The 17837-nt window shown below is 43.9% G+C and overlaps 1 protein-coding gene across 4 annotated transcripts in view; it reads right to left on the minus strand.

Annotated features, from left to right (window-relative positions):
* Positions 1 to 17837, minus strand: part of RTN1 (reticulon 1) — a 161118-nt gene that overhangs the window by 75037 nt on the left and 68244 nt on the right. For all 4 annotated transcript variants that reach the window (XM_071222007.1, XM_053929183.2, XM_045201173.2 and 1 more), the window contains exon 2: positions 3383 to 4150. In XM_071222007.1, the coding sequence (XP_071078108.1) occupies positions 3383 to 4127 (745 nt within the window). In that variant the 5' untranslated portion in view covers positions 4128 to 4150. The remainder of the gene's footprint in view (positions 1 to 3382; positions 4151 to 17837) is intronic.

The following is a 17837-nucleotide window of genomic DNA, read 5'->3' on the forward strand; positions in this document are numbered from 1 at the left end:
CTAACTCCATGCTGTGAAGTGGGCAACTCGAGGTCATAAAACTCCAAGGTTATATGAGTCAGATCTGTCTTTGTTTTCTCTTGGAGTTGCTCCAGAACCCAATGGGTCGTGGCTATTTAAAAAATAGAAATACCCTAATAATAATTAACGAACTCTGTATCAAATCTTTCTCATCAACTTTGTAAACTGTAATTTTTCCATGAGGCATGTGCCATGTGAGTGGATGTATACATGCCGATGTATTTCACTCTTCCTAAAGACTGGCTGAAGTCCTCTGGACTGACCACCAGGCAACCCTGGAGCTCTGTAAAGCACAGCTGATAACGTAGCTTACATCTTCACAGTGTCCCGGAATAATAGAGGGGCTGTATGATGCACTGTCAGAAAGAGCACAGGGAGGCTCTGAGACTCAGCTATGTCCCTACCTCATGCTGCAGACTGGGACAAGTCACCTGAGGCCTCAGTTTCCTGAGGCCTTAGTTTCCTTATTTGTCATCACAGTCAAATCCTGATTCACATTTTATAAGTTCACCATACCCTCACACCTTCTGTCCTTGTACCTTCTCAGACTGGAAGGCCACCCCTCCCCTTCACCTGTGTTATTTCCTCCCGCTCCTTTAAGAGTCGCTTCAGGTCTCTCAGTTCACCTGGGGAGCTGTTGGACTTTGATGCTCCTTGGCACTCTACGCTTTCACTCTCTCAGAACACAAATCTTGACTATTTTCCTGGTCAATTGCCCACTACAGGGCGGGGACTGGTTTTTATTTGTTTTGTAAAAATCTGTCATCACCAGTACTTCGTAGAGTGAATGATCAAAAGAACGTGTGTAGTAAGTGTGTTTTGAGGAAGTGAATAAATTTGAAAATCAGAGACCTGGTGCAGTGCATCTTTGAGACTCTTGGAGCTTTATAGTTGAATGAGTCTGAGATAAGGCTGGGGAAGGGGAGGAACTGAGGATAACTCTTTAGGGAAATGGGGCGGAGGTACTTCCGTTAGGTCCACTCTGTTTTAACACTTGGACTTACTGCAGCATCAGGATTTAGAGCAATCACTCCTAATCCTGCAGTTTGGGATCTGTTTTAAGAATTCAGTGAAAGCTCATTCACCTGAGGTGCTAAAAATCACTTTCTGTGAATCAAAAAGGTTTGTAGATCACTTTTGGGTAGGGTCAGAATGTCAGGGGAAGATTTGAAGCCCTCAAACTGTCCTCTTCATCCTCAGTCATTTGCACACAGGATGGAGATGCACACAGGATGAAGATGTACAAGGGATGGAGATGCACATGGAATGAAGATGTACCTGGAATGGAGATACACACGGGATGGAGATGCACATGGGTTGGAGATGAACACTAGATGGAGATGCACACGGCATGAGAGATGCACACAAGATGGAGATGTACAAGGGATGGAGATGCACATGGAATGAAAATGTACACAGAATGGAGATGCACACAGGATTGAGATGCACACTGGATGGAGATGAACACTAGATGGAGATGCAGACGGGATGGAGATGCACACGGGATGGAGATGCACACGGGATGGGAGATGAACACTAGATGGAGATGCACACGGGATGGAGATGCACACGGGATGGAGATGCACACGGGATGGGAGATGAACACTAGATGGAGATGCAGACGGGATGGAGATGCACATGGGATGGGAGATGAACACTAGATGGAGATGAACACTGGATGGAGATGCACACGGGATGGAGATGCACACGGGATGGGAGATGAACACTAGATGGAGATGAACACTGGATGGAGATGCACATGGGATGGGAGATGAACACTAGATGGAGATGAACACTGGATGGAGATGCACACGGGATGGAGATGCACACAGGATGGGAGATGAACACTAGATGGAGATGAACACTGGATGGAGATGCACATGGGATGGGAGATGAACACTAGATGGAGATGAACACTGGATGGAGATGCACATGGGATGGAGATGCACACAGGATGGGAGATGAACACTAGATGGAGATGAACACTGGATGGAGATGCACACAGGATGGAGATGCATATGGGATGGAGATGCACACGGGATGGGAGATGAACACTAGATGGAGATGAACACTGGATGGAGATGCACACGGGATGGAGATGCACACAGGATGGGAGATGAACACTAGATGGAGATGAACACTGGATGGAGATGTACATGGGATGGGAGATGAACACTAGATGGAGATGAACACTGGATGGAGATGCACACGGGATGGAGATGCACACAGGATGGGAGATGAACACTGGATGGAGATGCACACAGGATGGAGATGCATATGGGATGGAGATGCACACGGGATGGGAGATGAACACTAGATGGAGATGAACACTGGATGGAGATGCACATGGGATGGGAGATGAACACTAGATGGAGATGAACACTGGATGGAGATGCACACGGGATGGAGATGCACACAGGATGGGAGATGAACACTAGATGGAGATGAACACTGGATGGAGATGCACACAGGATGGAGATGCATATGGGATGGAGATGCACACGGGATGGGAGATGAACACTAGATGGAGATGAACACTGTATGGAGATGCACACAAGATGAGAGATGCACACGGGACAAAAATACACACAGGACAAAAATGTACACAGGACAAAGGGGGCAGGGGAGCTCCTGCTACCACTCTGGCCTTTCACTAGGTAAGGAGTCCCCCTTTGTATGTAGGAAGATGTATTGAGAATGTGGTTTAACACCCTGTCTTGAGCCAGAGTAGTAGAACATTCAAGTTGAACAAAATCACAACCTAGTGAATTTGAGAATTTTAAAAATTCTATCTAAATACATTATTTAGTTAAAAAAAATAAAATTGTACAGAGATCTTCAATACACTACAAGATAAAAACGGCAGTGCCGAGACTGAAGGGTGGGAGTGGAAAGAAGCATTCTGTTAGGTTGCCTCTCAGTGCCCATGACCTTCCAAAAGTCTGAGGGCCACCTCTCCCTTCCTTGTACGGACTTGGAGCTGAGGCCAGGAATATAAAGGTCCTGACCAAGGTGACCCAACTGGTCTCAGCAGAACAGGCGAGTCCGGGAGGAAAGCCACCCTAGAAGCAGGCGGTGCCTCCCTCTCTGCTCCAAACAGTAGGCCCACGTGCGGGTTTTAGTGTTTCCAGTGTGTCGTTCCTTCCCCTCAATAGAAGGGAAAACTTTATACAAAGCAAATCTGGCAGGGCTTTACGGAATATCCCAAATCTCAACCTTTTTGTACAACGCGCACAAGACTAGAAAAGCTGTATGCTAATTAAATTAGTTGAGATGAGACTTGAAAGCAAATCCTGATTCCTTAATATTCAGATTTCCATGTGCTGGCTTTTCCCAAGACAGGGAATACCAGTTTCCTTACCTGTTGCGGAAGACGGAGGAGTGATGGAGCCTGGGCTGTCATCTTCAGGCTCTGAGACGGTGACAGTGGGGACTGTGTCAGGACTCGGCTTCAGACAGACATCTTGCTTCTCGGGGCTCTTCTCTTGAGTAGCAGTTTCAACAGGCGGCTCGGTCTCAGTCAGAGTGATTTTGATGGGGGCGGTGACCAGGGAGGAGGCCCTGCGGTGCTCTTCAGAGAGGTCATCTATGTAAGGAGCAAAGGTTGACTCTTCAAATAAATGGTCCTTGAGGATTTTTCCCTCCACAGGAGCTGGTTCATGGACCTTTTCGGATTTTGTTGAGATTTCAGTGTCCTTATTCTTAAAGTCCAAGTCTTTCTCTTCCAACTTGGGGTGAGGTTGCTCCTGAGAGTTCACCTCTCCTGGCCCGGTTATGTCCATGTATTTGTAAGCTTCTGCTTTCATCTGGTCCAGGGGGTCTGCTAAGATCTTGTTCACTTCGGTGGACTCTGCAGGAGTCATCTCTATTCCAGAATCAGAACTAAATAAGCCATGGGGCTCTGTCCCAGGCACGTCTGCTAAGGCGGGCCCAGGGGTACTCAGCTCCTCAGGGCTCTCCGATGTGGTGACGTGGCCATTTTCCTTCTGAAGAATTCCAGTGAAATATGTAGAATCCTCCTGAGGTGGGTAACAGACGTCAGAAATCAGGGACGTATAACATGCTCCTTCTCCATCTTTTGATGCCATTGAAAAGGGACGATCCATGGCACAGGAGACATCTGCCACCCCTAGGAACCAATACAGGGGCAGACAGTAAGTGGGTGCTGGGCTTCAGTCCTCTCTCCTGCCAACCCACCCCCCACCCCTGCCCTGTGAAGACACAGCATCCTTTCCCCTCCAGACCATAGAGTTCCCTCTCAGCGCTGGCACGTCATCCCCCTTGTCTCCCTGATAGCCCACAGCCCTGGTGCATCCCCAGCAACCGGCTCCAGGGGCTCAAACAGTTGCCACGGCCAGAGAAGTGAGGGACAGATCCCGGAGGAATAGAAAGTTGATTTTCAACATCTATTACCTCAGTACACAACGACTTGGTCTCCCTTAATATTATTTAACAGAAGCCCTCTTTATATGTTAAAATCCTCATGACTCCTTAAGCAGAGGTGGAAATGTAGGCTAATTCAGGCCCGTAAGAGCAGAAATAGGATAGTGGACTGGGGAGAGGGGCTGCTGTTAGTGCTGGAAGAGGCCTCAGGAGACCCTTTAGTCCAGCCCTTTCCTCCAGCGACAGCTTCTCCACCTGGATGGACGCCACCACCTGGATAGACGCCATCCCTTCTCTTTTTAAAGGTCCTCAGAGAAAGGAGTTGTCCAGTGGACTCATCCCAAAGCATTATCACTTTAATGGTGCTCTTCCCTATTTCTTCGGTTTTCTCCTCATTTTGTTTCACTCTCATTCATTTATCTACTGCCCATTTGTTGCCTTCCAGTGATATTCACAATGGCCCACTGGGAATTTCTTGGTTCTATTGGTGGTGCCAAGGACAAAACAAGTTTCCAAGTTTGAGTCTATGGGATGTTGTCACCTGGCCGTCATTCTACTTATAAGCTAGCCAAACGTTCACTAATAGGCAGAAGAGGAAAACCTTCCATTATTTTTCTTGGCTGTAAAATGTCATCAGAAAGAAAGAAAATGAATGTTTATTGAGGCATTACTAAATGTTAAACGGTTGAATTTTACCTAATTCTTACAACTATTTTATAAATTAAGCCCCACACTCTGAACATACAAACTCCTCTCACACAAACGCATACACACAATTATACACACAGCCCTTAAGACACACCCAAAGAACATTCCAGACAGGGCACCAACTCATTAAAGTAACAGTAGCAGGAACACAACAGTAATAGCTAATATTTGAGTGCTTGTTGTGAGTGAGGCATAGTTCCAAGCTTTTTAGTTAATATTGACTCATTTAATCACCAAAACAATCTTAGGAGATTGCTACTATTATTAACTTGACTTTTCAGAAGAGGAAACTGAGGAACAGACAGGCTAAAGAACTCATCTACGAGCTCACAGGCTGAGCCCGGATTCAAACCCCAGCAGTCTAGGTGTCAGGAAACCCCCTCCCATGCCCTTGGCACCTTCTTAAATCAGTTGTGAAGTTGTTTGGTTTTTTTTTAAAGTAATGTTGAATCTAGCATTATGAGAAATAAACTTACCTTTAGTATTTTCCTAGCTTTTTTCTTGGTTGCAAGAGCCATTGCTTGTCTAACGGGAATGAAAAGAGCACAAAGCCTCTTCTCCACTCCAGCACTTTCCTGCCTCAGCGCCTTTTCCCTGGCTGTTCTTTTCCCTTGGATTCTCTCCCCCCAGACACCTGCACACCCAAACCCTCATGGCCAGCCCTCTACTCAACGCTCACCTTCGAAAGGAAGACAATGACCACTCTATCTAAAACTGCACCCTGCCCTGCCTCCCCCATCCCTCGCAACCCTGTTCCCCCTCTCCTCTTCTCTACTTTTTCTTTTTTCTGTATTGTTTGTCTCCTCATCATATACCACATAATCAATCAATGGATTAATTTTTTATGTATTGATTGTCTTCCCTTGCTAGGCATTCTCCATGAAAGTGGGAATCTTTGAGTATCCTGTTCGCTAATGTAGTTCAACACCTAGAACAGGGCCTGCCACATAGTAGTCACTCAATAAATATTTGTGAAATTAAAAAGTATACATTTTAGAATTGAGCACACGTAACAGGATTATGTGAGAAGACAGGTTGGTAGATTCCCCTAAATTGCTAACGATGTTCACTTCACTCAGCCAGTGGTCTATATTTGTAACCAGTTCAAACCTGCACATTTCAGTAAAGCTTCTAATTGTACTTCCTTTGCATATGGCCACTCCTTTTCAATTTAGACCCCCCCAAAAAGCTCAATAGCAAAAGGAATAATATTAATGATGAGTCTTATTGCCTACCGTATATAGACAACCAAAGAAAAAGCTAATGAACTTAAGTCCATGTGTGCACACACACCTTTATCCTAAAGAATTTTAAAAGCTTCTTTCATTATTTGGGCTCAGCCTACTTGTAGACTTCACTGGAAGCAGGAAAATCAGTCTTGAGATACTTCATTACAGACATGAGCATCCTGGGATTCTCTACCACAGTCACCTGGAACCACCACCAGCTGTTAATAAGTAATTGTTCACCAGAAAGTAAAGGGGGTTTGCCCACAGATACAAATCGTCTGGCGGTGTGGGGGTATGGAAGGGGGTGCTCTCCTGGAAAATGCACAGTAGGTAGTGTCAGGGCTGTGACACAGTAATTATCATTCGACCCTCAATGCTTCCTCTACTGCAGAGGCCACCATAGGGCTCCTGGCCCTTAGCACCTAGATCTGGCATGGTGCAGAGCCCTCCAGGCCACGGTCTCCAGATACCAGTTACCATGCTAAACACAACTCGGCAGTTGGCCGCAGGGTTCTGCCCTGCTCCACTGGATAACCCTTAACCCCCACAGCCTGGCATCTGAGACAAGGTGAATGCCATCAGGCCTCACAACTTGGTCTCCACTGTTCTTTACAATCTCACACTCACTCCACCAGCTTTTTGAGCCCTGTCTTTCACTCTCCAATTCAGACTCTGAGCTCTGATTAGTACACACTCCCCATCACTTCCCCAACACTTTATCCTTCCAATCTCCACCCCCAAACCTCTGACTTTCAGCCTCAAGCCATTCAAGTTAAGCAGCTTTGAATGCTCCTCCTCCAGGATGAATTTGCTGACTACACCTGTCAGGACTTGACCCCTTCCTATTGTCCCCTCATCTTTCCTCCAGCAAATAATTATACTGCTCATGTGGCATGCGTGACATACGACTTCTCTATGCCCAAGTTATCTCCCAGTAACCTGTTAGCTCCTGGAGTTTGAGGGTCATGGATCAATCAATGGACTTATTCTGTGTAGCTACCGAGAACAAACTAGGACTAATTGATACAAGTTAGAAAGAGAATGTGTTCAATCTACCAAGTGAAAAACCAGTCTAGAATCTGAGTTATCCAACAAAGGGATAGAGCTGCATCTCAGAAGTAAGAGCACTCTGACCCCAGTGGGCAATCAGGTAGAGAGGGGCCCAGTGTCTGTCTAGGCAGAAACCAGCATTTGGTGAAAAGTGCCTCCCAACTTTCTATGATTTTTGTATTGATTGGCTGCCACTGTAGTCAGACACAACATCCTTTACTCCTTCCTTATTTGTAAAACTAAATCAATATAATTTTCCCTAGGTAGTCCCGCAGCATACAGGAGCTTCCCGGATGTACAGTACTTATTAAGGGAATAGAGTCTAGAGTAATCTACACTAAAGAAGAGACTATAAACCAGGGCTGTCCAACCTGTGGCTCACGGGCAGCATGCAGCCCAGGATGGCTGTGAATGCGGCCCAACAGGAAATCGTAAATTTACTTAAAACATTGTGAGATTATTTTTGTGATTGCATGTTGCAATGTATTTAATGTGTGGCCCAAGACAATTCTTCCAGTGAGGCCCAGAGATGCCAAAAGGTTGGACACCCTTGAATAAACAAAATCAACAATTGGGAGGAATTTCCACCTCTGAAATTCTTACCCTACCACCTATGTCTTACTCAGAGAGCCCAGCATGAAATGGAAAGGAAGAGAAACAACGCCACTTGTGTAAATCACACATTTAAACGGGACCATATCAGAACACTCATAAAAGCAACAAATTATCTAAATACTTTGCATGTGGCCATGTCCCATTTTCTTAAAGTGAGCGAAGGACCCTGAAAGATTCTCAAGGTTCTAACTATTGAATTTGAAAATGTACATACATTACAGGGTGCCCATCAGTTAGAGCTCCTGGAAACAGAAAGTCCTTCGAGACAGTCAATTATGTGAGTGCGGGATCCTGCGGGATCATTGGACCTGGGAAGCGAGCTGAGCCTCAGGCTCAGGAAAGCCAATTAATTCTTGTCAGCTCTTCCTGCAGAGCTGGCAGATGTGCGACCTGAGAAAGACAGCAGGAGCCAGTTACCCCAGCTAGGAACCAATATTGTTACATTGTTAAATAAAATCCACTAAATAAACGCACTTTCCTTGTCAAAGCCAGAAATTATTGCTTTCTTTATATAACCCAGGATTCCTTGGAACATCTCACTTCTTTCTCCCTGGCTATTTCTTTGGCCACCTAGAAGTCCGGTTCCTGTGGAAGAAGATACACAACGGGTGAACCCACAGAAGCCCTCTCAGGAGGGGACTGGACAGGAGGGCACCGCAAATTCAGTTACCTGGATGCATTTAAAATGGGATTGATTTTTCAAATTTGCATTTTACAAGTAAATCTTCAGGGAAGTTCTTACAATAAAAACTGAAGAGTCCATTGGTCATGATTTCTAGTCAAAAGCTAAGTGGAAGAAAGGTGAAAATAAGCTCAAACTATTGCCATTCAATCATATGCGCTAACAAAATCAGCCTTTTGTAGCCCCCAAAGTCCTAGTTCAGAAATGCTGACAAATTCACGAGCTAGACAAATTCAGTAACCCCGTACAGGGTGGGTGTTTTTTTTAATTCTCTGGGAACACTAAGGAATGAGACGACAAAGATGATTTACTGAATATGGCTTTACTTTCCCCAAGGAAAGTTTCAATCCCAAAATTCTAGTTCTTAATTCTGACTCGTCCTCAGAATCAAGTTCATTCAGTTGGCGGCCGACAGCTTAGGTCTGCGTTCAGACTCTACTACTGTCAGTTGTGAGATTCAGCAACTTAGCCTTCCTGAGCCTCAGTTCATTGATTTTTAAAATGGGGGCAATAACAGTTCCCATCTTCATTGAGCTGTTATGAGGATTAAATGAGATGATGCACTTAGTTCTGTGCCTGGCATGTGGTACACACTCAATAAATGAGAGCTGTGCATTTTATTTTTACCTCTACTTTGAAAGGAGGACACTCGCCATTTGCAACACATTACCACCTGTCCATAGGTTCAGTACTTTATCTCTAGGGACATGTGGTCAGGCTAGTTTGGGCCACAAGGAGTTGAATATAGCCAATCTGCACTCCTGTTGCCCTCTGGGGTCTGCCTCATCTGCTAACGTCCCAGAGTGCAAGGCCAGCACTGTCTGCAGAGCTCCTCGAGCAGGTGGTTGGTTGTTAAGTACTTTCTGATAGTGCTACTGACACAGACCCTGTCACAACGGTGGTGTGAACAGCCTCGAGTGTGAGAAGCTGAACGTACCAAGACAATAAACAATAAAGAAACGAGAGTGTTCAGTACCCATGGATGAGCTTTCTCCCTTGAGCACCGAGCTCCTTCTGACCCTTCAGGGTAAAGATAAGGGCCCGTGATTTAAGATGACACCCCTGTAACTCCATCAACCCTTCTTACTGCTCTGAAATGGAAGCAGAGAGGATGCCAGAAAGGAAGACGGATTATACAGAAAGGTTTTCTGAGCACAGAGGTAGATAAGCATCATTAGAGAAGTATCTGGGTTAAAAACAAAAACAAAACAAAGCAAAAACACCAATTATTGTTGGAATAGGGCCAATACTAATAGGCACAGGGGACACTGTCCCATTACATTAAGAAATATTTTAAAAGAAGGGGCATAATTTTAAAAAAAGAACTGGAATGATGGTGGGAGTGGACAGAGATACACATTCAAAACCAAGAACTGAAGACCAGAAACTGAGACCCGGGAGTGCGTCTGCATTCACTTTTCCCAGAATCATTTGCCCTCAGGCTGCCCTTGTGATGGACGGCAGCGCCTGCCCAGAGGCTAGGCTCTGCGGCTGTTTCCCCGAAACTCCCACTCATCTTTCAGGGTGCTAGGAAATCAGCAGCCGCACAGTGTGGAGGCTGTGACACATCTGACAACAGAGCCATCTAGGATAAATGGATATGCCAGGGAGGCTCCAGGAACCTCTGTCACCGAGAAAACATTCTCCTTCTGAGATTAAGTGGCCTATGAATTAATATGACAAATGGGGACTGAGAAACCCAGGTACACTCATTTTTTACAATTTTATCTATGTAATTAGTTAATAGGGTAAAAAAGAAAAAAAATGAGCCTGCATTCTCCAGCAAGACTCTAAGCCAACGCTGATGACATGCTTGGGGGGTTAAGATCTGAGTGACTACTCTTTCTTTTTCCAGCCCGCTGCCTTATTTAAAACTTGCCTGCCAGAATGATAGACTGAGCTGTTTGGGACTGCCGAATTGATGTTTAATAGAGACTGATTCAGCAAGTTTTGGGGTTTTCTTTCCCTTCTGAAGAGCCAGGGCTTGCAGTACAGAGTTTTCACTTTAACAGAAAATTGTGTTAGAGGAAAAAACACGGCCTGGCAGGCAAAGCACTGTCTGCGTTTCTCTGAGAGTCCTCAGTGGTGCCCTGGGGAGAAGGAAGCTGCAGAGCCTTGAGATGGAGCAGGAGCAGCAGTTCTGATGAGCCTGGACGTGTGGGATATTTTTTGCCTGTTGTCCCAGGGCAGAAATGTGATTCTATGGCCTTCTTTGGGGCACAATCCTTTGGGGAGGGAGGCTATAGGTAAATATTTACTTAAAATTTACTTAGATCTTAATATAAGGGACTTAAAACCAGCCCGAGAGCCTCACTGTTTGTTTTTAAATAACACCTGTATTGATTTATAATTCACAAAGCATCAAATTCACTCAAAGTGTGCAATTCAGCAGTTTTTGTACATTCGCGGAGTTATGCAACCATCTGCACTGTCGAAGCCGCCCACCTAGTGCAGACGCACTCTAATGTTTTCCGCACAGAGCTCTCAGTGACCTCTGCCCCACAAAGAATTACTTTTGTGGTAAAAGGAAAGGCTGCCCCAACCTACTTACATTTGTTGATAGAATTTTGTTCTCTGATCTCCAAAGGAAAAAATAATTTGTTCGTGGTCACACTTCCTCTGTGCTAGGTACGTGAGTAGTAGCAAAAATGTGTACTATAAATTTCTGTGGGTACTTTAACGGTTCTTTTGCTCCCTCCTCCTACATAGAATCATCTAGCTATTCCCCACAATTTCTTTTATATGCATGTTTCCCCCTTTTTCCCAGCTAGACCCTTATCATCTTCTACTGAAATAACTGTGAGAGTTTCCTGTGTTCTCCAGTTCTCAGCCTCACCTCTCCCGTACACCACCCTGCACGTGACTGACATACTCATTTCCCTAAAACACCACCTGCACCACGTCACTTCTCTATTCTAGAGTCTTCAGTGGACGTCCTTGTCCATCTGCTGGCTTGGGATTCAGGATCCTCATCAAAGAGGTCCCGGTCTACCTTCATAATTTTATGTCTCAGCCTGTTCAAGAAACACACCATTCAAGCCCACAAGCATGAGATTTTCAACTTCTATGCTTTTACTCAAGCCCCACCCCTCAATTGAAAGGCTCTTTCGCTTCTCCCAAATCCACAGAAAGTTTCTGGTAACATCTCACCTTCTCTAGGGAGTCTCCCCCGACAGCCCGCTCCTCAATGCTGTCTCCCTCATCTCCACTCCAAGGGCTGTGGCCATTCGTTTGGGGCTCATGGGGTTTTCTGCCTTTGTCACCCATTATCTGTTTTCCGTACACCGGTGGACAGCCATGTCTTCGCTTATTCATCTCCCTGAGTTGCGGGCACTGTGCTTTGCCCATAGTTTGTGCTTAGTAACTACTGACTGGATGTTCCATCTGATTGAATCATACTTAAGAGCTCTTAGAATAAGTACTTTGCCGCCAATCCTGTGTTAATCCAATCAGAAAGGTTTACTGATTGTTCACCTTGTGCAAAGCACCAAAACACAGACACTCCCATACGAACGTAGGCTCAGTAACCAAGTGTGTCGTGAACATTCACCTCGAAGCCACTGTTTGTAACTGGAAGTTCAGGTGCCCTGGCTGCCTGTGGCAGTGATGCTGATGGGTGGCAGGGCAATCATAACTGGAGCAGGGAGGTCCCATGTAGAGAGCCCTTGCATGTCATATGCTGATTCATCTTTCATGTCAGGCATGGCACTTTCAGAAGAAAATTCAGAAGCACTGGAAGGGTTCTTTGAGGTTGTCTAATTCAATCCCCTTTCTATCCTACGATCTCATCCACAAGGCTCGGGATTGACCATCTCCCAACCTTGGTTTGAATATTTCCATTGGTGGAAGTATTGCTACGCAAACCTAATTACTAATAAGTGTCGTAGTTAAGAGCCTAGGCTGTGGAGTCAAATACGTGACTTTGAATCCTGACTCCACCATTTACTAGCTGTGTGACCATGGGCGAATTTCCTAGTACTTTTGTGCTTCAGTGTCATCTGCTAATAATGATCGTCACCTCATAGGGTTACTGTGAAGACTAATGAGACGGTAAAACCAAAGCACTGAGAATCACATATTAAGGGCTCATTATCACTTTCAAGATTGAACTTCATTAAACCCACCTCACTGTTGTTTCTAGCTTTTAGTCCCATGTTTGTCTTCAAAGTCTATGACTGGAAACAGACGCCTCAGGTAATTAAAAAACACCACCACACACAAAGGGCTCATCTCCCTGATATATAAAGAGTTCCTAGAAATCAAGAAGGAAAAGACCCTCAATTCATATTTTTAGAAGATGAATAAAGAGTAACTACTATGCATAGAAAAAGCAATATAAATGACCCCAGAATATAAAAATTCCTATTCAAACAAGCTTAAAATGACATTTCTCCATTACCAGATTGAGAAAAATTCAAAAACGTTTGGCAATACCCTCTTAGACGAGGCTAGGAGGAACAGGCACTCGTGTACTGAGAGGGGTCCGGCAGGAGCGGAATATGACATAACCCCCAAGGCGGGCAATTTGTCGGTGCATTTACGCTTTGGAACAGCCATTTTACTTAGAGAAACCACTGTACAGATATACCTGCACATTTACAAAATGAATGTGAAGAAAGTTATTCATCGCAGTATAGTCTGAAATAACGAAAATTAAAATAAACGCAAACGTCCACTATCAGGGCTTGGTGAAACCAACGATGGACTTCTACCATAGAATACTGTACAGCTCTACAGCAGAACGAAGACCATCCCATGTAGTACTGACATGGAAAGACTTCTAGATAAATATTGTTGCGTGGAAAAATAAGATGCAGAGCATGTGTTATGGATATAGATACAGCTATATAGAAGCAGATACATAGAATGCTAGCTCTGATGTCAGAAAAGGAAGGAAATAAGAATATTTATTTGCACTTGTTTGTATGTGAATGAAGAAACACTGGTAGAATACCCAAAAAACTAATCATTAACCATGAGTGTGGGACAGAATAAAGAGTAAAAAAATGAGAAGAGAGACTTTTCATAGTGTACTGTTTTTTTTCAAATAATTTTTCTTTTCAACCAAATGCATGTATTACTATTTAAAAACAAAGAAAAAAAGAAGAAAACAATGCGGGATGACAGTAATAATGTTGCACAAACTATGGTGGAAATCCCCAATCCAGTCTCTTTCTTCCACATGACGAGTGTTCTAAGATTTGGAGACAGACGTGTCCCCTCTATGTCCCAAGGCTCAGGCTAGAACTCTGCTCATTCTCGCTTTCACGTGTTTGTGTTTTTTCCCCTCACACTTTGAGCTCCTAAGAGAATGGACTGCACCTCACATCTCGCTAGTTCCCTCAGCTGGGCACCCTTGCTGGCACGTAGGTTTTGTGAGGTAAATATTTATGAAAAGAATCACTGACTATGTTTCCACACTCATCTTACTGGTTAGTTTGTCATCGTTCAAAATCTGCCCTGGACCTGCTTACTGGCTGATAAGGACAGTGAGGGACAGTGAGACTCTTTCCTCTCCGAATTTTTATTCCTTTGACTTAAAACTTCCCACTTTTATTCACAAAATTGTATATTTGCTGACACATACTATTATCTCATGTTGCATTTGTGGCCAACTAAACAGGTGAGAACATAGTTGTTTTTTCTAAGTAAATGCCTAATTCCAAATGCACTTTCTAGCCATAGCACTGGGTATGTATTTTACAAATTTGAAAGACATTACAGCCAGATGCAAAGAACCTTCAAAGTAATTGCCTAAGACCTGCGCCTATCAGAACAGATTGAAGAAGACCCTAGAAAGGGGATTTTCCTCAACCTGGAATAATCCACAAGCTGAAGCTGAAGCTAGAGTTAGGAATTCTTACTAGAATGTGTTTTATAAAGGCAAATCTATGGCCACATAGCACAGGACCACCCCTGTAGAGCTGCCACCAGCCCATGCTGTGTCTGGACAAAAAGAAAGATACCCATCCTCTGGTGGACAAAGCCGCGCCAGCGGTGTGCATCTTGGGTTTTGCACCAGGGTCGAGACTTGCTCATCGGTCATGGGGATCTAAACCAATGCCACGTAAAGTGATATGCTTTGGGAGGGACGTAAGGAAGGACACTGAGGATGACTGAGGGATGATTCTGTCAGAAAGGTAACACGGTGTGTCATGTGGCACGGTGTGGTATGGTGAGCTGCGGAGACCGAAGGCATGACACGACAGGGCATGCGGCGCAGTGCAGAGCCCATGGCCTGGCATGCAGTGCGGTGTGCCTTATGTACGGTGCAGCATTCTGCAACAGGCAACTGGTTGTGGCAAGAAAGTGTGTGTTCTAGGACTTAAGTTTTACTAAGATTGCATCAGAGTGGATTTTAGAAGCTCCCAGGCTGGACACCTATTTGAGGTACATGGGCAAAGAGAATGCTTTTATTCTGAAATGCAATTGTCATTTGCTACCATTCGCCTTCGTACAGTGTACCTTCTCCCTCAAGTTTTCAAAATCCAAGTCCTATGCTCTGCTAGTCGTGGGGTATTTGAAATTTAATTTTGGGTTTTGAGCATGCCTAATTTCAAACACAATCTCATGCTGGAACACAGGTTGTTAAGAATGGGAACAAGTAAATGACATTTTGGAACAAATCAGCAAAAAATTGGAATTCAGGACACATCACTTGGTTAGATCAAAGGCAAACCCTTTGACTTGCACATACACACACCCGCCGTCGAGATCAAAATACTGTACGTGGAGAAAATTTATTGTGCTTAGAATAGGAAAATGGACCTCAGAGGTAGCCATACTAATCAAGGAAACTGACAAGGAAGATTAATGTCCTTAATCAACAACAGCATTCATTTTGCTCCTCTGAGCACCTGATCTATGGGCCAAGGTAAACCATGTTTAAAGCAGGAAAATAACTCAGCTGCTGATGTGCCAGAGTTTAGACGTATTGATCCAAGTGGCTCTGAGTGCTTAGTCAGGAAACTACATCACGATTTCTTCCCACTCTCCTTTTATCCGCAGGAAGAAAAAGGACAATAAATAATATGCAATAAATTTAAAACACGCATAATTTCTGACATCAGTGCAAAATTTCAACCAACTGCACATTCTAAGGGGGTGATGACAATACTGCATTTTTCTAGTGTAACCTACACAATGCAACGATGATCAATGCACTGTTTTTACAAAAATCCATTACATTTTTAGGGACTGGGAGAGGGTTGCTATTATGAGGAAAGAGAGATGTGCGCTGGGGTTTTGAAAACAAGTATGATTTTAGAGGAGAGCAGTAGGAAGTGAGTTCAGGGACAAAAATAATAGCAATGGTGAAGGCTTGGCAACAGCAGAAAAGATCCTGACTCCAATAGGAGAGTGTGAGGGGCAGAGGGCGCTCAGGCCAGAAGGGGTGGCGGGGATCCTGGGGCCAGAGAGAAGGCTCTATGGAGGTGGGAGGAAGCAAGCATCTGGTAATTACTTTAGAGCACAGAAGTGACTTGAACCATTGGTTCAATGATGCTTCCACGATGGCAGCTTACAGGTTTGGAGGTCCTGTCAAATGAATGTGTGATCTTTCTAAATTATAAAAATAGTGATACATCATCACTATTAAAACATTTTAAAACACTGAAATATATGAATTAAAAAGAAGAGTACCTATGCCTACCCCCGCCCCTATTTCTCAGACAACAATAGATACTATTTGGGGAGTTGTAGACATTTTATTATTTTCTATTTAAATATGATCATTACATATATTTATTTATACTGTACCAGATAAATATGTATATCTATATATACTATACCAGATAGAATATATATAATACCAGGTATATACACACACATATTCCATACCGGGGCCACATATATTCTATAGATAGATAGATCTACATATGTATCTGTATGTATATGTATTTATATATACTATGTATACATATGTACATAATTGTATGTGCATACATGTATATACTGTATATATTTATATATGTATACTCTATTTGTTCTACAAGTGTTATACTTCCATTTAGGTATATAGAGAGCTACCTTACATTATTAAAAGTCAATATTCTATAACATGTATACTCTAAAATTCATTTAGGCATTCCCCTTCTGTTGGACATTTATGTTGTCATCCGTTCTTTTGTGTTTTTAAACAATACCGCAATGAATATCCACGGTGTATATGACTTCTTGATGAGACCACTGAGGTTCAGAAATGTAAATCATTTTAAATGTCTTTTACTTACTAGCCCATATGACAACGGGCTAGTAAAATGCTCTTTTTTGTGTCCCCCCTGTGCATCAAACTGGAAATATTAGTGGAAAACACAGCAAGGAAAGAGCAGGACTCAACAACACAGAGGCTGACGAGGAGAGTGGTTCCTGCAGGTGCTGTGAAAACCAGTGAACACCCACAGGACTCTACTGTCGGGCTAGCTCTAGGCTCTCTCTGGAAAGAATATCTCTCGGCTTCCAAAGGAAGTCGTTTCACTACGGCAGAGCCCCGTCAGGGCAGCTGCACGCCACTGAAGGGATTTGGCCTCAGCCTTGAAGGATGCAGAGGACTCACGTAGGCTACAGACTAGGTCATGAATTTCCAAAGACGGAAGGGTTGGTGTTTTGATGTTCAAATACATTCCGATAGTTATTTGAATTTCTATATATTCCACCTAAACTCTGCACACCATCTTACCCTTTTTGAGTAGTCTGAAGTGGATCTAACATGTTTGAGGGCAAAAACAGACTCCCTAAACGAGCTGGTGAGTGAACAAGTGAAACGGTCGAGGTAGAACTGTAAATAAATAAGGGCTTGCAGTAGAGGCTGCATTTCTCTGTTCCGTGAGAGTTCATAAAAGGAGAGCAGAAGCCAAAACCAAATGTGTCCTGGAAAAGGAACCAGCACCAAAGTACTATGTCAATAATTCAATATGAGCATTAAATTTGCATGGTTTTTAAAAAAACTTCTAAAAGTAATCAGCAGACATTATCCCCTACATTTGGTGCTGGAGGCCCTGACGCCTAAGAATTGAACTTTGTTTTAGTTAAGGACTAAATCACAGACTGAGCCACAAATGAAAGTCAATCCCACTGAAGTGCTGTTGTTGTTGTTTTAAATGTGCTTAACAATTAGCTGGAATTAAACCTGGCCCTCAACATGAGGAGTT

This window comes from Desmodus rotundus, chromosome 7 (genome assembly GCF_022682495.2).
Source record: "Desmodus rotundus isolate HL8 chromosome 7, HLdesRot8A.1, whole genome shotgun sequence".
Lineage (NCBI taxonomy): Eukaryota > Metazoa > Chordata > Mammalia > Chiroptera > Phyllostomidae > Desmodus > Desmodus rotundus.